Source organism: Hyla sarda, chromosome 2 (genome assembly GCF_029499605.1).
Source record: "Hyla sarda isolate aHylSar1 chromosome 2, aHylSar1.hap1, whole genome shotgun sequence".
Taxonomy (NCBI): domain Eukaryota; kingdom Metazoa; phylum Chordata; class Amphibia; order Anura; family Hylidae; genus Hyla; species Hyla sarda.
Window position 1 is genome coordinate 294,797,058 of NC_079190.1, and position 21,608 is coordinate 294,818,665.

Here is a 21,608-nt window from a genome sequence, read left to right on the forward strand (position 1 = left end):
TTTAATAGAAATTGCTTTTTGTGTAGACATAGTTTAAGTAGTCACTGTCATTTTAAACAACTTCACTCCAGGTTATAGCCTATGTGATCTGTAACATTTGGAAATCTTTTCATTTTTCAAAAACATCTCTATATCCCAGAAAAAAGTATTGGCCACTAGGTGTCTCTCTTCGCAGTAGTCTGCTGGTCATTGCCTGCTGTTAGGCTAAGTCCATCTCTAGTAACAGAGAGACCAAGATGGAACATATAAAGCAGGTTATGGCTTAGCTACTGCTATGTGCAGGAGAGCTAGAGAATGCTAGGGGGTAGTCTGCAACAATGGTTCACTGCTTAGTGTAAGGCCAAGTTCATATCTGCATTGGAGCTCCGTTCGGGGTGCTCTATTCCAGAATCTGTTTAACCACTTAAGGACGCAGGGCTTACCCATACGCCCCCCTTTCCGAGTCCTTAAGGACTCAGGGCGTACAGGTACGCCCTGCGTTCTTCCGGCCCCTGCTGCTCGCCGGGTGGGGACCGGACCGGGATGCCTGCTGATATCATTCAGCAGGCATCCCGGCATATCGCCCAGGGGTGTTCCGAGGTCCCCCCATATTGGCAAACGCCACAAATCGCCGATCAATTCAGATCAGCGATTTGCGGCGATTCTGGGCTGATCGGGTTTCTGATGACCCGATAGCCTGGAAAATAGGGATGATCGGAGATGTCAGAGACATTTCCGATCATCCTGAAGGATAGGAGCGAGGTGGCAGTGATGTCACCTCCTCCTTTCCACTGCCATTGGTTGGTTGGGGGCAGGGGGGTGTTACAGTTGAAATCCCCACTCTACCCGCCCTTGGATGTCAGGCAGAGCAGGGGGGGACGATGGAGGCAGGTACCGAAGTCACGAGGAGGCCGGGATCGGCCGCAGTGAGGAGGCGGTGGCAGCGGTGGAGGCAGCAGTGATGATCAGTAGTAAGTGACCTTCACTGCTGCCTTCTAGGAGTTGCCAAACTACAACTCCCATCATGCCCAGACAGCCAAAGGCAACATCTGGAGGGCCACAGTTTGGAGAACACTATACAGTGGTGCCCAAGCTGTAGCCCTACAGATGTTGCAAAACTAGAACTCCAAGCATGCCCAGACTGCCCAGGCATGCTGGGAGTTGTAGTTCTGTACCATCTGGCACTTCAGATATTGCAGAACTACAACTACCAGCATGTTTGGACAGTGTCAGCATGCTGGGAGTTGTAGTTTTTCAACATCTGGAAGAGCACAGTTTGGACACCACTATACAGTGGTGTCCAAACTGTAGCACTCCAGATGTTGCTAAACTACAACTCCAAGCATGCCCAGACTGCCCAGGCATGCTGGGAGTTGTAGTTCGACAACATCTGGCCCTTCATATGTTACCGAACTACAACTCCCAGCATGCCTGGGCACTCTGAGCATGCTTGGAGTTGTAGTTTTGCAACATCTGGAGAGCTACAGTTTGGACACCACTACACAGTGGTCTCCAAACTGTTCTCCAGTTGTTGCATAACTACAACTCCCAACATGCCCTTCGGCTGTCTGGACATGCTGGGAGCTGTAGTTTTGCAACACCTGGAGGCACACAGGTTGGGAAACACTGAATTAAAGGGATACTCCGGTGCTTAGACATCTTATCCCCTATCCTTTGGATGCCTGATCGCGGGAGCCCCGCCGCTGGGGACCCCCGTGATCTTGCACGTGGCACCCCGTTTGTAATCAGTCCCTGTTCGCTCCGGGACTGATTACCGGCAACTACAGGGCGGGCGGCGTGTGACATCACGCCCCCTCCCATAGGCTTGCATTGAGGGGTTTTGCAACCGATGTGCCTCCAGCTGTTGCATAACTAAAACCCACAGCATGCACGGACAGCCAAAGGGCATGCTGGAATAAGCTGTTGCATAACTAACAGTCCCAGTATGCCCTTCTGCTGTCAGTGCATGCTGGAGGTTGTAGTTGCAACAGCTGGAGACACACAGGTTGCGTAACACTGAGAGTTTGTTACCTAACTCAGTGTTTTGCAACCAGTGTGCCTCCAGGTGGTTGCAGGTGGTTGCAACCCCCAGCATGCACGGACAGCCAAAGGGCATCCATGCACGCAAAAAAAACAAAACACATGTGACCCCATTTTGGAAACTACACCCCTCAGGGAACGTAACAAGGGGTATAGTGAGCCTTAACACCCCACAGGTATTTGAAGAATTTTTGTTAAAGTTGGATATGAAAATGTAATTTTTAATTTTCACAAGGGGTAATAGGAAAAAATGCCCCCAAAATTTGTAACCCCATTTCTTCTATGGAATGGAAATGCCCCATGTGTGGATGTAAAGTGCTCTCTAGGCTCACTACAATGCTCAGAAGAGAAGAAGCGCCATTGGGCTTTTGGAGAGAGAATGTGTCTGGAATTGAAGGCCATGTGTGTTTACAAAGCCCCCATGGTGCCAGAATAGTGGACCCCCCATATGTGACCCCATTTTGGAAACTACACCCCTCACAGAATGTAATTAGGGGTACAGTGAGCATTTATACACCACAGATTTTTTGAACAGTGGTCTGTGAAAATGAAACATTTTATTTTTCATTTGCACAGACCACTGTTCCAAAGATCTGTCAAACGCCAGTGGGGTGTAAATGCTCACTGCACCCCTCATTAAATTCTGTGAGGGATGTAGTTTCCAAAATGGGGTCACATATGGGGGGTCCATTGTTCTGGCACCACGGGGGGGTTTTGTAAATGCACATGGCCCCTGACTTCCATTCCTATTACCCCCTTGTGAAAAAGAAAAATTTGGGGTAACCCCATCATTTTAGTGTTAAAAATCAAATTTTCCATTTTCACGTCCAACTTCAATGCAAAGTCGTCAATCACTTGTGAGGTGTTAAGGCTCACTGGACCCCTTGTTATGTTCCTTGAGGGGTGTAGTTTCCAAAAGAGTATGCCATGTGTTTTATTTTTATTTATTTATTTTTTGGCTGTTCTGGCACCCTGGGGACTTTCTAAATGCAACATGCCCCCCAAAAACCATGACAGCTAAATTTTCTTAATTGGGAGAAATTGGGCTTCAAATTTTGGGGTCCATTTTCACCTATTACCCCTTGTGAAAAAGAAAAATTTGGAGTAACACCATCATTTTAGTGTTAAAAATTACATTTTCCATTTTCACGTCCAACTTCAACGCAAAGTCGTCAAACACCTGTGAGGTGTCAAGGTTCACTATACCCCTTGTTACGTTCCTTGCAACATGGCCTCCAAAAACCATGACAGCAAAATTTGTTTTAAAAAACTCCCACAGTTGCTCTTACCCTCTTGAGCCATGTTGTGAGCCAGCAGAGCACTTTATGTCAACATATGAGGTATTTCCATACTCATACCACTTTTAAAAATGAAAGAAATGGGGCTACAAGAACATGTTAGTGTATAAAATGCAGATTTAGATTTTTCTCCTCCCCTTTGCTGCTATTCCTGTGAAACACCTAAAGGGTTAACACACTTACTGAATGTCATATTGAATACTTTGAGGGGTGCAGTTTCTATAATGGGGTCATTTAAGGGGCATTTCTCACAAAAAGGCCCCTCAAATCCACTTCAAACTTAACTGGTCCCTGAAAAATCCTGATTTTGACATTTTGGTGAACATTTAGAAAATTGCCGCTATACTTTGAAGCCCTCTAATGTCTTCCAAAAGTAAAAACATGTCAACTTTATGATGCCAACATACAGTAGGCATATTGGCCCAGATCTATCAAAGTTTGTAGAGCTTATTTTCCCATATATTTGGCACAACTTTGGCGCAACTCCGCTTTTTTACGTTTTTTCACTTTCCAGTGCACCCTAAGTTATCAACTGTGACTGTCGCAGATCTAGGCTCATCTGATTAAAAAGCTCCAGGAATCTACACCAGCTTGAACCTTGCTTATGTTTCTGTTTTTCTGACTACCTGATCACGGATCACACTGATTTACATCCCCACCTTGTCTCCCGCCCGCGCCGCACAACTCCCATCTGTCTGCTACCTGTTGCAAGACTACAACTCCCAGCATGCCCTTACAGTGAGGGCATGCTGGGAGTTGTAGTCTTGTAGCAGGCAGCGGGCACGTAGGAGACAACGGGGAATGCAAATCAGTGCCCCCGTCATTAAAGGAGAACTCCAGACCATAGAAATTGTCCCCCATAGCGGCAGTAAAAAAATAAAGATGTACATACCTTCCTCCGCTCCCCCGGGGCCTCCGGTAACCGGCTCCGGTCTCCGCCGCATCCACTTCCTGGTTGCCGGCGATCGGATGAATCAGCCAATCACCAGCCGCAGCGCAGTCCGACTCGGCCGGTGATAGGCTGAGCGGCCGTGTGAAAACGCTTCAGGACACAAAATTCTTCACTACACCGACACCTGCGGCCGGTACCGAAAAGTCACACTGCCGCTCAGCCTATCACCAGCCGAGTCGGACTGCGCTGCGGCTGGTGATTGGCTGATTCATCTGACCACCGGCAACCAGGAAGTGGATCGCGGTGGAGACCGAAGCCAGTTACCGGAGGCCCCAGGGGAGCGGAGGAAGGTATGTACATCTTAATTTTTTTACTGCCGGCACTATGGGGGACAGTTTTTATGGTCTGGAGTTCTCCTCTAAGTGAGGGTAGAGGGGATAGAATCAGACGGAGCCCAGGCGGCTGCAGAGTGATGTCAGCCTTGGCTCCTTTAGCACACCTCGGCGCTGTGGAGTTTTTGGAGTCCCTAATGTAATTTCACATTTCCCGCTGGGTCCCGTAATTGGCCAGGACCGAGCAGCCAATCACAGGACCTGGCGGGAAATTTGATCTTACAGTAGGGACTAAAACTCCACGGCTCCGTTATATGTTAAAAGGAGCCCGAGACTCCTGCAGATGGGCTGGGAGATGTGCAGGAGCCGTGCCTGCCATCACTCAGCTCTGCAGTACACGCTGAAGGATGGCAGGGACCGCTCCTGCACATGTCCCGGCCCGGCTGCGGGAGTCCCAGGAGGCTGCAGTGTTATGTCAGCCCGGGCTCCCTTTGCTACGGTGCTGCAGAGTTTGCTGTCAATTCAAATTTCTCGCCGGGTCCCATGTCACGAGACCCGGCGGGAAATATGAAATTACAGTGATTTTCTGATCACCGCCGGCCAGGGAGCAAAGCGCATTACCGCCCACCTCCCTGGCTTGCACAACTACAACTCCCAGCGTGTCCTTATAGTAACTGTAAGGGCATGCTGGGAGTTGTAGTTGTGGGGCAGGTAACAAGCTTGTCACCTGCCCACTGCAGCACTATTACAACTACCATGCTGGGTGTTGTAGTCATGCAGGGGGGGGGGGCAAGGTGACAAGCTTGTTACTCACCTGCACATCTCCCGCACCACATGACTACAACTCCCAGCATGTCCTTACTGTAAGGGCATGCTGGGAGTTGTAGTCGTGTGGCAAGTGAGATGCGTGGGTGGGTGATAAATGTATTAACCTATTTTTCTTGGTTTTTTTTTCCTTATCGCAGATCCTTGTATCCTGTGGACGACTTCGGATTCGGTGGACTGCGTCGATGATCATTTTTCCTTCTGTTCAATGTTAATAAAATGGTCAACAAGGGCTTGTGGGGGAGTGTTTTTTTGTAATAATTTTTTTTTAAACGTGTTGTGTTTTTTTTTTTTTTCTTGTAGTAGCTTAGTAGTGGAAGCTGTATTATAGATGGAGTCCATTACTAAGCCTGGGCTTAGAGTTAGCCCCAAAAATAGCTAGCGCTAAACCCTAATTATTACCCTGGTACCCACCGCCACAGGGGTGCCGGGAAGAGTTGCTGCTTGGTTTGAATCTGGCTGAAAATAAACATAGGGGGAACTGTTCATCTAGGAATGCTCGGACCTGACACCCATAATGTGCTATGGGTGTCAGGTCCGAGCATTCCTAGATGAACAGTTTCCTGGAAAGTGGATTGGTCGTCGTGGGCCAGTTGAATGGCCCCCAAGGTCTCCCGATCTGACCCCCTTAGACTTTTATCTTTGGGGTCATCTGAAGGCAATTGTCTATGCTGTGAAGATACGAGATGTGCAGCACCTAAAACTACAGATACTGGAAGCCTGTGCTAGCATTTCTCCTGTGGTGTTGCTATCAGTGTGTGAAGAGTGGGAGAAGAGGGTTGCATTGACAATCCAACACAATGGGCAGCACATTGAACACATTTTATAAGTGGTCAGAAACTTGTAAATAACTCATGAAAGAATAAAGTTACGTTAAAACCAAGTACATGATTGTTTTTCTTTTGAAATTCCCGATAAGCTTGATGTGTCACATGACCCTCTTCCTATTGAAAAAACAAAAGTTGGATTCAAAATGGCCGACTTCAAAATGGCCACCATGGTCACCACCCATCTTGAAAAGTTTCCCCCCTCACATATACTAATGGGCCACAAACAGGAAATTAATATCACGAACCATTCCCAATTTATTAAGGTGTATCCATATAAATGGCCCACCCTGTAGATCTGGTACAGCAGAGTGGGCTCCAGAAGAAAGGACTCCAGCGCTGCATCCCCATACAACAAATTCACATGACTCATTCATATTTTCCGCCCAGAGTGGTGATTGGCCGGATGGTTGCAGCCAATCACAGCTCTGAGGGAAATATGAATGAGTGAATGGCCAGCTGGAGTATAGTGCAGAGATGTGAGCGCTGTATACAGTCGCTCCGCATCTCTGCAAATGATAGGATGATCGCAGTGAGTGTAAGTAGTCATACCTGCTGTGATCTGTTCTTACCTGCAGGTACTACTACTCCCAAAATGGAGCACACTCTGCTCCATGCTGTGAGCTGTAGTACCTGCATTAATAGACTAAACTAATATGGGGCATGGAACATCTTAGCTATGAGGAGCGATTAAAGGAGTTACAATTGTTTAGTCTTGAGAAAAGACGTTTAAGGGGGGATATGATAAACGTATATAAGTATATAAATGGCCCATACAAAAAATATGGAGAAAAACTGTTCCAGATTAAACCCCCCCAAAGGACGAGGGGGCACTCCCTCCGTCTGGAGAAGAAAAGGTTTAGTCTAAAGGGGCGACACGCCTTCTTTACCGTGAGGAACGGTCTACCTCAGGAACTGGTCACAGCAGGAACAATTAACAGCTTTAAAACAGGGTTAGATACATTCCTGGAACAAAATAACATTAATGCTTATGCAGAATTATAAAACTACATCCCTTTCCCTTATCCCCTTACACCCTTCACTTCAATTCCCTGGTTGGACTTGATGGACGTATGTCTTTTTTCAACCATACTAACTATGTAACTATGTAACAGATCGCAGCAAGTGTAACTTCTGTCACCTGTTGCGATCTGTCTATTAATGCAGGTACTACAGCTCCCAGCATGGAGCAGAGTGTGCTCCATGTTAGGAGTAGTAGTACCTGCAGTTAAGGAAAGATCACAGTGGATGTCACTACTGACACCCGCTGTGATCCTCCTGTATAATGTATAGATGCGGCCACTATTCTATGGTCCCCTTCACTGACGTATATATACACATATTAATATTTCCCACAGAGAGTTGTGATTGGCTGGAACCATCTGGCCAATCACAGCATCAATCAAGAGTGGCATCTATACATTATACAGGAGGATCGCAACGGGCGATCTGTCAATTAGTACAGGTACTACTACTCCCATCATGGAATAGTGTGTTCCATGCTGGGAGTAGTAGTACTACCTAAAAAAATTACAAAATAAAGAAAAAAAGTGAAAAGCACACATACACACTACATTTTTATTATTGTCGGCTACATTTTTAGGTCCCTGCCCGCCCACATAAATTGATCCCTGTTTTAAAAATTAATAAAAATGATGTTATAAAAAATATGAATTTCGTTAGATACAATTTTTTTCTTCACTACTGTAACTTTTTATTTTTTTTTTAATGGTACCCTACGAAATTTTATTAAAAAAGGTATCTCCCTCACTTTTTTGGATCACTAAGGTCCAAAAAAGAATAAAAACCGCCGGCAAAAATGCCAAAGTTAAAATCCACATGTCGTTTTTCTTGCCATTTTCCCCCCTAAAAAAACAAGTAGAAACTTAGCCGTATGGATGCCACAGATTTTACCGTGCGACAGAAAACCCTGCAACAGAAATTACCGTGCGACAGAACCATGCGACAGAAATTACCGTGCAACAGAATGTTTTCCCTGCGACAAAAAATATTGGGAAAAGTGCGACAGATTAGTAAATACCAAGTAAAAAAAATGTAGAAACCACAAAAAAGAAACACAAACTGACACTCCACTCTTAGTAAATGAGGCCCATGGACTTCACAGAAAGCTTCTGACTATAACTTCCTATTTTCTTCAATTAGCTTTTTATTCAACTTAACTTGTCAACCTTTTCCATAACCTTCTGTCTTTCCAAAACTGATTACTCAGTATTCCATCACTGTCACATACTGATTATCTTTTTAACTTCTTACATCCCTTTATTCCTACTATAGCACTACTACCCATATGTTTGTGTTTTCCCAAACAAAATTAATCATGGTTTCGTATGTTTTAGGGTACTCCCCCTCTTCCCTCCATCTATAATTCCTGCCTTATTTTATAAGGGCTTATCAGGATATTTCCCTCTGTATTTAAGAGGCATCCCTATTATTTCCCAGAGAAATTTCCCTCTGCTTCTCTTTTAATTTCTAGGGATCGGTTAAGGGGGCCCATCAGGTACATTCCCTTTTAATTACTTTAAAAGACTCCCTGTCTGACTCGCTGCCCTAGTCTTATACAAACCCCACAGGACAAAACACACATATATGGACAAACAGAGACCAACCACATATTACTCAAACAACATATCCTCTAAAAAGGGTTCTTTTGACTCGAAGGAAAACTATTATACTGAAAGCATGCATACCTACCCCCTCGGACAAAGGAGCAGGATCAGCTCGGGAAGCACAGATAGAGGAGGCAAGGTAAAGTCTTACCCTACAGCGCTGTTTTATTAATCTGTAGTTCCAGGTGTCACTGCTCCTCCTCGAGGTCCGAAGGTTCGATAATGCAGCTTTTTCAGTCATCTTCAAGCCCACCCAGGGACACGCAAAATTGATAGGGAATTCAATTGATTCCTTCATATCTTGTTTGATTCCAAATCAATAATTATAAATGACCAGGCCTGGGAGAAGAATGAATGACACAGACTCCAAAGCTGTATACAGCAGGCCCGGACTGGCCATCGGGCACACCGGGCATCTGCCTGGTGGGCCGGGCCATCTGTGGACCTGGACCAGGCGCGGACTGACTGGCTGTCTGGATGGCATTCGAGCACCCAGAAAGGGGCTGTCACGTTTTTTATTTAAATTAGTTACTGGGGCGGGGGCTGGGCTCGGCCACTGGAGGCTGGATGCCAGGCAGCCAGTAAAACAATTACGGCACTGGCTGCTGGTATGAAACTGCGGCACGTCAATAACCAGCAGCCATCAGGAGAAGACGCTGGCCAGTGACTTCGGCCGGCGTGTCCCTCCCTCTTCCTGCCCGCAACAGAAGAGCAGCAGCAGGATCAATTCAGTACTGACACATGTTGTAACCTCTATTAATGAGGCATTTACTTAAATGGGGGCTGTGAATGTGTGTATGGGGGCTGTGTACGTGTGTATAGGGGCTGTGTGTATATGGGGCTGTGTATGTGTGTATAGGGGCTGTGTATGTGTATATAAAGCTGTGTATGTGTATGGGGGGTGTCTACATGTGTATGGGGGCTGTGCATGTGTGTATGCAGTTTGTGTATGGGGGCTGTGTATGTGTGTGTGGGGGGTGTATATGGGGGCTGTGTATGTGTATATGGGGACGTGTATGTGTATATGGGGCTGTGTAACTGTATATGGGACTGTGTATGTGTGTATATGGGGCCATCTATGTGTGTCTAGGGGCTGTGTATGTGTATATAAAGCTGTGTATGAGGGGTGTCTACATGTGTATGGGGGCTGTGTATGTGTATATGGGGACGTGTATGTGTATATGGGGCTGTGCAACTGTATATGGGACTGTGTATGTGTATCACCTTAGGGACACATTGTAAATGTATGCCCCACGCCTGCTCCCAATCTATGAAGTGCACTCAGGAGCTGAGCTCACTTCATAGCCAGTAATTTAGCAGAGCCAGAACCCGTGGCTAATGCGGTTAGAGTGATGTCCAGCATAAACCCTTGTATCGTCACCCTTGTTAACCCTCAAAGTTGATTGCGGTGTCTATAAGTGTAAAAATAGATTGCAGGTTAGCTGAGGGAAGCTGATGAAATTGCGGTATCTTGCTCAGCGAACAGGCGAAGGGTCCATCCGGCTTGTTTGACGATGCTCAAATAGTGTAGTACCTTAACCCCTTAAGGACCAGGCCCATTTTGGCCTTAAAGGAAATCTGTCATCAGCATCACCTGCACTAAGCCTGTTACACAGGCTTGTAGTGCGGGTGATGCTGATTAAAACGCTATGTACCTTATTAAAAACCGAGCAGTGGATGTTTAGAAATTTACTTACCTGTCAATCACAGGCTTGGGGCTCAGTTACGTCAGTGGGACTCGGGACTCAGAAGCGGGACTTGGCCTGCCATTGATGTAAAGTTTCCTGTGATCTAAAGTTTTTATAAGTGCGCATGCGCGGGTTAACGCTAGCGTTTTTTGCCCATCTGACCACTGTCACTTTAAGAATTAATAACTATGGGATGCTTTTACTTTTCATTCTGATTCCAATATTGTTTTTTCGTGACATATTCTACTTTATGTTAGTGGTAAAATGTTGTCGATACTTCATCATTTCTTGGTGAAAAATTCCAAAATGTTATGAAAAAATCGAAAAAATTATATATTGATTCACATATACAATATGTCTATTTTATATTTGCATCATAAAGTTGACATGTTTTTACTTTTGGAAGACACCAGAGGGCTTCAACGTTCAGCAGCAATTTTCCAATTTTTCACAACATTTTCAAAATCTGAATTTTTCATGGACCAGTTCAGTTTTGAAGTGGATTTGAGGGGTCTTAATATTAGAAATACCCCATAAATTACCCCATTTTATAAACTGCACCTCTCAAAGTATTCAATATGACATTCAGTAAGTGTGTTAACCCTTTAGGTGTTTCATAGGAATAGCAGCAAAGTGAAGGAGAAAATTCAAAATCTTAATTTTTTACACTCGCATGTTCTTGTAGACCCAATTTTTTAATTTTTACAAGGGGTAAAAGGAGAAAAATCTTCCTAAAATGTGTAACCCAATTTCTCTCGAGTAAGCACATACCTCATATGTGTATGTCAAGTGTTCGGCGGGCGCAGTAGAGGGCTCAGAAGGGAAGGAGCGACAATGGGATTTTGGAGAGTACGTTTTTCTGAAATGGTTTTTGGGGGGGCATGTCACATTTAAGAAGCCCCTATGGTGCCAGGACAGCAAAAAAAAAAAAAACACATGGCCTGGCGAACTACAATGCTCAGAAGAGAAGAAGTCACATTTGGCTTTTGGAAAGCAAATTTTGCTGAAATGGTTTTTGGGGGCATGTCCCATTTAGGAAGACCCTATGGTGCCAGAACAGCAAAAAAAAAAAAAAACACATGGAATACCATTTTGGAAACTGCACCCCTCAAGGAACGTAACAAGGGGTACAGAGAGCCTTAACACCTCACAGGTGTTTGACGACTTTTTGTTAAAGTTGGATGTGTAAATGAAAAAAAAATGATTTCACTAAAATGCAGTTTTTTCCCCAAATTTTAAATTTTTGCAAGGGATAATAGGAGAAAATGACCCCCAAAATTTGTAACCCCATCTCTTCTGTGTATGGAAATACCCCATGTGTGGACGTCAAGTGCTCTGCTGGCGCACTACAATGCTCAGAAGAGGAGGAGCGCCATTAAGCTTTTGAAAAGAGAATTTGTTAGGAATGGAAGTCAGGGGCCTTGTGCATTTACAAAGCCCCTCGTGGTGCCAGAACATTGGACCCTCCCCACATGTGACCCCATTTTGGTGCCGGTAATCAGTGTGAATATCGCCTGCAATATCCCGCTAGTGCTTCGGAACACTTCGGTATTGCGAAAAATGAAGCACTCTATTCAGCAGAGAACATCCTGAGGGTCATGTTCCCCACTGGTGCAGTAATTGGCAGCATTAGGGGGGTTCACACCACGATTTTACTATACGGTTTTGGCATACGGTTTCATAAAAAAAAACGTATGCAACGTACAGAAAACTGTGCCCATAGACTTCCCATTCAAAACCATATGCACCATAATGTATACGGTTGTCTCCGTTTTTCAAACCATCCTTTTTTTTTCCGGACAGAAAACTGTGGCCTACCACGGTTTTTGGTCCAGGTGAATAACTGTATTAAACCATAAACTTTTTTTTGTTTTTTTTTAACATGAGAGTCATTGAGAACCATACATAATCGTCTGTACGTACGGTTTCAACTGGTTTTCACCATACGGTTTTTGGCTTTGGTCAGTTTTTTTTCTTGGAATTTCAATCAAACAAGTAAAACTTTATTCATAATGGAGTGAAAAGTTAAAAACGTATACGTTTTTTTCTTACAAAACGGATGCAACCGGACATCATTTTTCAAACCGTATACAGATAAAAATTTGTACACACGTTTTGATACAGTTAGGTTTTGGGGAATCCGTTTTTTTTTTTTTAAATCAAAAACCTGATACAGGAACTGTATTGCAAAAACGTGATGTGAACCCACCCTTACTTAGGCCAGTGGTTTCCAAATTGCGGCCCTCCAGATGTTGCAAAACTACAACTCCCAGCATGCCCGGACAGGCATGCTGGGAGTTGTAGTTTTGCAACATCTGGAGGGCCGCAGTTTGGAGACCACTGACTTAGGCTCTGCAGGATTTCTACTGCTGTGTTTAATGGCGTTTGTGTCACTGAAACTTGGCTGGTTTGACTAGCGGAAGGATAGTCACGTGCTGCAATTACGTCATCGCCCTCGGTCACCTGACAATGACGTAGAAGGCCTTCGGCCAGGAGAGAGACAATGGACGAGAAGCTGGTGTCTGCCGATGGGAAGAACTCTCGGGCGGTGTCTTGTCAGCGCTGCGGCTGCCGGGTGTTATCTGCCGGGACGGCGACCCTAGCGAAGAGAGAGGTCAGAGGGCGGCCATGACGGGAATGTGTACGGCAATAGGCATATTACTATTATTAGTCAGAAACTTACACATCAGCATATGTATCGCCATTCACAGCAGCCACCCTCATTGTAACCATGCTACCTACTTACTCGTGAACTACCCGAAACGCATTGTCTCCTAGGGGGGTGTACACATACTGGAGTGCGGTGGAGCTCCCATCCTGTACAGAAACAATGTTCTCTTCGAAATCTTCCAGAACTGCAGCTTCTTGTGTTTCCTCTAATCCCCTACCTGATATCTTCATTAATGTGTGGTACCACCCTAATGTCCAGGCATCAGAACCCCGCTATCTTGGGGTAACCTTACAGTCAGACCCCTTCATTACTCCCTGTATTTGCCCGCTCTACACTATTGTAACCTGCACCTCCAAAATCCCCCCTTTTCTTTCAGTGGAAACAACAAACCTCTTTATGTATCCCTCATTGTGACTACTGTGGCTGCCTTCACACCATGGTTGCAGCGCACTGCTGCCGGTGTTTTACCGTAGAATGTGTTAGTCCAGCACTGGAAAGTGCCGAGTGAGCTAACACATTCTATGGCAAAACACCAGATCCGGCTGGGGGAGGGGAAAACTGCGCTCCGTTGCCCCATTCGGTAAACTAAGATTTTAGGTCCGATCACAAAACCAGATACGGGGCAGAAATGAGCCGACTGGTGTCACTGTTTGACTTCGGTCGGCTCATTAAAGTCAATGTAGTTTGGCGCCGGTCCGACTGGGGTACAGTAGCACATTTTTTTCCCCTTCCCAACCAAAGTTGGCAGCTGTGCGCTGCAACCGTAGTGTGAAGGCAGCTTAACTCCTTACTTACCGGTCTTCCAATCCATTCTGAATACCAGGCTTTCAATCTATCCGCTACACCGATGCCTCAACTCTGTGCCAGGCCCTGCACTGCTTACCCATCCGCTACAAAATAGAATTTACACTCCTTACTCTCGCCCACCAAGCTCTCCACAGTTCTGCACCTTCAGGGTACGTTCACACGAGCGGATTCGCTGGTGAAGGCCCCGCTCTATGCTGTCTTTACATGTGCCTGCTCGTAGCGGCATTACGCCACTACGAGTAGACACACTGCAATGTGCGAGTCGCAGTGTACTCGCACATCGCGGGAGCTCTCTGCCTAGCTCAGTGCAGGGAGAGTGGCCGTGAGTACGCCGCGCACATCGCTGCAGGGTGTTTGCTCATCACGGCGTATTGCCGCTACGAGCAGACACATGTAAAGACAGCATAGAGCAGGCCTTCACCAGCGGATCCGCAGCATAAAATACTCTGTAAATCCACTCGTGTGAACGTACCCTCATATAGCTGCTTCCCAAACGCGGTCCCCAAGCACCCCCCAACAGGTCATGTTTTCTGGATTTCCTTAGTCTTTCACAGGTGATATAACTGTGGTGATACCTGATTCACGGACCATAATTATATCACCTGTGAAAGACTAAGGAAATCCAGAAAACATGACCTGTTGGGGGGTGCTTGGGGACCGCATTTGGCAAACACTGATATAGCTTCTCCTTTCTCTCTCTATCATCCAACCCAGACTCTGCATTCTGCCAGTGATCAATGGTTAAAGGGTAGCTCCCACCTTCCTATTTTTTTTTTCTGTCCCTGCCTATTGCCAATCTATCTCTAACCCCCCTCCCTGCTCTTAATTTTTATTTTTACTATATTAAAAATGCCTTTTGTCTGCCTGGCAGTGTGCTCACTACCAGGCAGACTTCCCCAGCAGGCACCTCGTCACTGATGCCTGCTGGGGGGACTTCCGCCCTTTGTTCATCTACACAGGGTGCCTCCAGCTGTTTCACCACTACAACTCCCAGCTTGCCCTGACATCTATTGGCTGTCAGGGCATGCTGGGAGTTGTAGTATTGAAACAGCTGGAGGCACCCTGTGTAGATAAACTATTAGTTACATGCGGCGCTAGCCCGTCCCCTCCGTCTCCTTCCCCCCCCCACGCCATACCCATTCCCTCCATCACAAACCCCCTTCCCGCATACCCGTTCCCTCATTACACTTACTGCAGAGTCCGGCAGGGGGCGTGCAAGGACAGCGACGGCGATGTGCGGGAGGAGTGGCCTCCCAGCCAGTGGCCGGGGAGCCAATGCGCTCGCTCCCTGCCTGTCTGATTGACTGGCAGGGAGCGAGCGCAGGCTGAATGAAAAAGGACCGATGCCAGGCCAAAATCAGTCCTTTTTCAGGCGTGATGTCACGCCAGGCTGCAGCCGGCCACTAGGAGGGAGACCCCTAGTGGCCGGTTTTCAAATGTAAATTAAACCATTTTAATTAAAAAAGAATAATAAAAGTATATTAGAGATATGTTGTAGTACATAAGTACTACAACATATCAAAAAGCAAAAATTGGTGACAGTGCCCATTTAACTTCCTGCATAACCCGAACCTCTCACTACCATCTCCCAAGAATTTTAGGCTAGGTTTACACTGAGGAATTTTCCCACCGCCTCCATAGATGGCAATATCTTCCGCATGGATTCTGCCATTCATATCAGTGGCCCGAGCATTGTCAGATTGTCATTTTCCAAGCATAAACAAATTTGGTCTCAGACTGAGAAGGGTAGTTTGCAGCACTTTTCTATCCGACACAAAACTCAGATATTTGGAAAATGACTGACTATGTTTGGACATTTGAAACAAATAGGACTGATGCCTGTTGAAGCATGGGTTTGTCAGCATCCCATATTGACATATTTATGACTTATCCATGGCTCGGATTGGCAAAATGTGGTGTAAACAAGCCCTATGCATATTTGTGATGAAGTTGTATTGTAAGAAATGTTTATAGAACAAAAAAGGTTCCAATAGTCCTATCCACTAGGGCAGTGGTCTTCAACCTGCGGACCTCCAGATGTTGCAAAACTACAACTCCCAGCATGCCCGGACAGCCGTTGGCTGTCCGGGCATGCTGGGAGTTGTAGTTTTGCAACATCTGGAGGTCCGCAGGTTGAAGACCTCTGCACTAGGGGTCTCTTTACAAGTGACTCTGGCAAGTGCCCTGCTAAGACTGAATACAGGAAGGAAGGTGGAATCCTTGGCAGCATCGTTCCGTGTCCTTTATCTGTATTGTGTAAGTGCTTGCTTAACAAAGAGGAGGGACTTGAGAACAAAGGCTGCATAGGATTGGGCAGTGCCAGGGGGGGAGTTTCTTGCACAGTGCTGGCAAGCAAGGCACTACCCCTACAGTACAGAGACCTGACAGAAGCTATACAGGGCAAACAGGAGCCCTGGTACCGAGGTAGAAAAAAAACTGCTAATGCAGTGATTTTTATTTTTTACTTTTTTCAGATAAAGGGTCCCACGCCTGTGCGATTATCAGCTCCAGTGCTGGGAGATGTAAGCCAAGCAGGGCGGTACAGTTGCAAAGGCACCCGTATGACACTCTTCTGATGAACAGGACTTTGGCACCCGTGTGGCCACTGTACTGCCCAGTGTGTCCTATGTCTCTCCACGCTGGTGCAGAAGATTATGCAGGCCTGAATCTTTGGACTGGTGCTTTAACCCCTTCCGCCCCAGGAAGTATGCATACGTCCCAATTACTGACATGTTTGCGCAACTGGACATATGCATACATCCTAGCAATCTCCTGCACAGTGCGATGCGCTACAGGAGATGGGTCAATCACAGCTGGGGTCCCGCCACAGCTGCTGAGACCAGGATCATGATGGACTTGGCAGCATTAACCCCATAGATGCTGTGATTAGTCTTGATCATGGCATCTATGGGATTGACAGGAGAAGAGGAGAGCCACATGTCACACTTGTAATTTATTCCCCGCACTTCCAATCCCTTGCTGCCATGTATCCGGAGAGTCCATGCCTCCCAGATGACGCAGGTAATCACTCATGGGTTCTGCACCTCACATGACCTGTCATGTGATTGGGGTTGTTCACTTGACAGGTCATGTGGCGTGCAGAACCCGTGAGTGATTACCATCGTCATCCGGGAGGCACGGACTTTCTGGATACGTGGCAGGGAGGGATTGGAAGTGCGGCGAAGAGTTACAAGTGTTTATTAATGAAAGTATGACATGTAGCCCTCCTATTGGTGTGTTTAGACTTTACCCCACAAAGATAACCTACAAACATAGAGTTTTTAAACCCCCGAGATGCAGAGCATGGCTTTAGTGTCCTAGACCTTGGTAAAAACCGGTTGCGACCAGCAAAACGTCGGGGAAATGCTATATCGCTTAGTATTTTAAACAGCAACCTTAGGATTGGAGACGGGGGGGGGGGGGGGTAAATTGATGAACCCTTAGGGAAATACAGGACAAGTCTTATAAAGGACAAGTAACATAGTCCTAAGGAAAGGGGATCCCATCAAAAAGGGGTTCACACCATATATAGAAGTACAATATCTATATGGATAGGAAATCCGATCCTGGGTTCTGTTTTTAGATACACATTTTTGTATTTTGGCACGTAATTATATTTTAAAGGTTGAAATAAATGTGAAGTTTAAAAGAGGATCCCTAGTAGAGGAAACTATTCCCTGAGGGGTGCAAGCCCTAAAGGGAATTGTACTTTTTGGATTGTAATCAAACCCTGGGTACCCTATGGGAGATTTTGTTGTGATTTGCCTATGAGGCCCAGCCACAGGCTGAGTGTCGGGTAATCCTGAGAGTTATGCTGTGCTGCAGTACAGAATTCACTGAAATAGATTGGTTGAATCGCTAGGTCTCCCAGGAATAATACTAAAGAATTAGAGACTAATAAGGGAACCTTAAAAGTTAGCTTTTAATATACTTAAATAAAAAAAGGAACCAAAAATGATAGCCAACACCTTAGCCATCTTTCATACATAATGGTTAACAACCGTATGCTGAGATGAAGTTTCTATTGATGCACTTAACATAGATTACATCTCAGCAAGTGATCACACTAGGTATGTCACCACTGATTCCAGGGATCCGTTTATGTTGCAATATGTATCCCAACAGAAACGATCAGACATCTTATCCCATCATATCCTTTTGGTAGGGTATAAGATGTCTAGGGGTGTAGTACCCCTTTAAGTAACCATTTTATGATCTTGCATAGTCCTGTACAGTGAAAACCATTCTTTGTATTCACCCTCTTCTCTGGCTTATATAAAGGTACACCTAGCAGGGATCCCTCCTCACTGTGATTTCCACATATATGAACGGACAATCTATTTTAATTTAATTTCCATTTAATAACCTCTCTGTTAAGATAATTTTTGTTACAAAACACCAATAAGTTTTTTTTGTTTTTTTTTTTATTTCCTTCAGCTACTTCTGCCTTCAATGAAGAAGAAATCATCTCTGGCTGATGAGTCAAATCCAGACTGTGAGCTTCTTGTTGAGCATTGGCTTGTCCATGACATGTTTACTTTTGAGAATGTGGGCTTCACCAAGGATGTAGGAAAAGTAAAGTACCTGGTGTGTGCAGACTGCGAAGTGGGGCCTATTGGTTGGCACAGTCTGGAGGAGAAGAGTAACTTTTATGTAGCATTACAGCGAGTCCAGCATGAATGAGGACCACAAACAATGGCCACAAAGGAAGCTCACAAAAGAGCTGAAATCATTGACTTCATGGTGCAATATGTTACAGGTTGGAGCAGCACTTCACCCTAGTGCCATACATGTTTTCTTAACACTGATTAAAACGCTTTACTACAGATGTAAAGTGTCACATACCATGTGGTTGTCTTATTTCACTGGGTGATTTGGTGACAAAACAAATCCTACTCCTCTATTACTCAGCTGGTACCAGTTACTGCCCTTATTCCAGCACTGCTTGTACATAGGGATACATTTGTTATGTTTACAATGGAGAGCTGTGACCCACAGTAATTATAAAAGATAAGGGATAGAAAATACAGTACTGTACTGACTTTAGGGTCAAATTTGACTATTCCAGGAGGCAGTGTCTTTAGTCCCATACTACTCTTTCAGCAATAATAGACCAAAAATTTAGATTTTTCTACCCTTGGTGACGGAAAATATAGATTTTATTAAAGACAGGAGACAAACATTATGCTATTCTTTCTTTACTGTTTCTATAGCAGCAAACAAAGGGTTAACAGTAAATTCCAAGAAAAAAGTTTAACAGGTGATAACTAATGTCTAGTGTTCGGTTAACAATGGTACAGTCCAAATAGATATAATGGCTCATCAGGATAAGCTCCTCCTCTTTCTTTGATGTAGTGTAGAATAAAGAACTCCAAATCATCTCTTTAGTAAAAGGCATTCGAAACTATGTACTATGAAATAAAGTAGGTATCAATTAAGTCATAATTATTGTTGATAGTTAATAATCATGTATTAATTAATAATGAGATACCAACAATCATGAGGGAATACACCTGAATAATGAATGTTATAACGTCACCATAATAGATTATCGTAATAGAGCATACATATAGAGTACATGCATATGAATTAGCAAGAATACTGGTGAGAAGGAAGGGTCTCGGGTAGCGTTTATTACTGTCGGAGGAAGGAGGACAGAGATGATTATGGATTCAGCGAGAGGACGTAAGTCTGAAGCGCGAGCCAGCTGACAACCAGCTGTGGCGAGAAATTACCTCAGACACACGGTACGGACCGTGTATGAAGTATTTAGATGAACAGATAGTGGTAGGTAGTATAGAGTATATAAATATATCTATAGGAAGACAGTATAGGAGAAAGAAATAATGAAATATTAAATTAAGTAATTAATTATAGATATGAATTACAGATATGATACATAATGTTGTGAATAAATGAACTGAATATACAAATACTGCAATTAAATACTAAGAGTATGTGGGTATAATTACTATAGAAGGAAAATAAATAGAAATAATATTAAATATATATGGAATTATTAATACATTTATGAGGTATGTGAAATTTGTGAGAAGAAAAATTCTCAGTTACTTATCTCTAGCTATAGCAGCAAAGAAAGAGGAGGAGCTTATCCTGATGAGCCATTATATCTATTCGGATTGTACCATTGTTAACTGAACACTAGACATTAGTTATCACTTGTTTTAAACTTTTTTCTTGGAACTTACATATGACATTTGTCACTGTATTCCTAGCTCTGCAGGCTTCATTTCTAATCTTCATTTGATTCTCGGCTAGTGGGAGGAGGCTGGCCTTTATGGTGTCCATATACTACACGCACATTACAGGGTTTCCTAAGAAGCACACATCCTAAAAAGCAACATCAGGATAGAGAACACTATAGAGCACTACTTAGCAGCCTAAGGCTTTTTCCACACAACGGCTGGGCTCCGCCACTAACGGCCTTTAAGGCTCTCTTTTTTTTTTTTTTTTTTTTGTTTAGTTTTTTGCCTTTAATGGCCGTTAGTGTGACTGAGCCAAACGGGAGGCATAACGGACACAGAGGATCCCATTCACTTGAATGAGATTCTCTGACGTCTGTTATTGCGGCCGTTATTCCGCCATAAGATAGCAGGAGAAAAAGACGTTGCAAGCACAAATTTTTCTCCCGCTATCTTCTAACAGCTGTCACACCAGGCACTAACGGCAGTGTGAAAGGAGCGTAAGCTGTGAATAAAGTCCAAGAGTGAGAGCTAAGACTTACTATAACTCCTGTAGTCTCTGTCTGCCCCACTCTCTCCAGCCACCCTCCCCCTTTTTCTCTCCCCCATATCCAGTGTCATGTATGGAAAGCATGTAACAAGACAGACCTGAGAAGAGGAAAAATGCATTTCTCTTCTGTTTCATTTATAAGATACATTACAAAGCTTCTTCTATTCTTTGTACTGTTGATTTATGCAGACTTTGTTGAAACAGTACCTATTTAAAGCTCGGTTCAGACAAGAGTGTCTGATGTGGACACAGATCCTGTTTTGACCACTGGCCTTATGACCCTTACTGAAAGCATCATAAAGCCAATAGGATCGGAAAAAAAGGCAAGAGGAACTTCCAGAGGGCTACTTATGTCTTTGAAGAATTGTCAATTCTTGAAGTCTTGAGGTACATTCACTCCCTATTTTGCTGCAGATTATTTTACTCTGATTTTCTGGGGAGAAAAATCAGAAGTAGAAGATATGCAGCAAAATTATGTGTGAAAGTGTGTACCCTTAATGTGACCATTTGTGTGTTTTGGCCCTAAAGACAAATAGAACAACAAATGTTTTCTGTTGTGTTCTTTTGTTTACTGTTTTTTTTACTCATTGTGTGACAGTTTCAGTTTTATTCACATTTGATGGACCTAATAAATCCATTTATAAGCAACTGAGTGTTTCATACTTTCTAACGAAGTTGCAAAAAGTTAAACCCTATTTACTCTGTCATTTGTTAATGCTTTTGTAATAATACAGATGCAGTTACAAGGTCTGGTTCACACATGATGGATTTTTAGTGCACACTCTGCACCAAAACTCTACAGCAAATTGTGGTTTAACACGTGAATGGAACTTGACAAAACTCAATTGAACCAAGGGTGAATTGGTGCC

At 44.5% G+C, this 21,608-nt stretch overlaps 1 protein-coding gene across 1 annotated transcript; it reads left to right on the forward strand.

The window, feature by feature from the left end:
* Positions 1-12,963: 12,963 nt before the first annotated feature.
* RABIF (RAB interacting factor) lies at positions 12,964-18,831 on the forward strand. Its single transcript, XM_056557531.1, has 2 exons — positions 12,964-13,122; positions 18,424-18,831. Exons 1-2 carry the CDS (start codon positions 13,012-13,014, stop codon positions 18,667-18,669), a joined length of 357 nt encoding a protein of 118 aa, XP_056413506.1. The 5' UTR covers positions 12,964-13,011; the 3' UTR covers positions 18,670-18,831.
* The last annotated feature ends 2,777 nt before the right edge of the window (positions 18,832-21,608 follow it).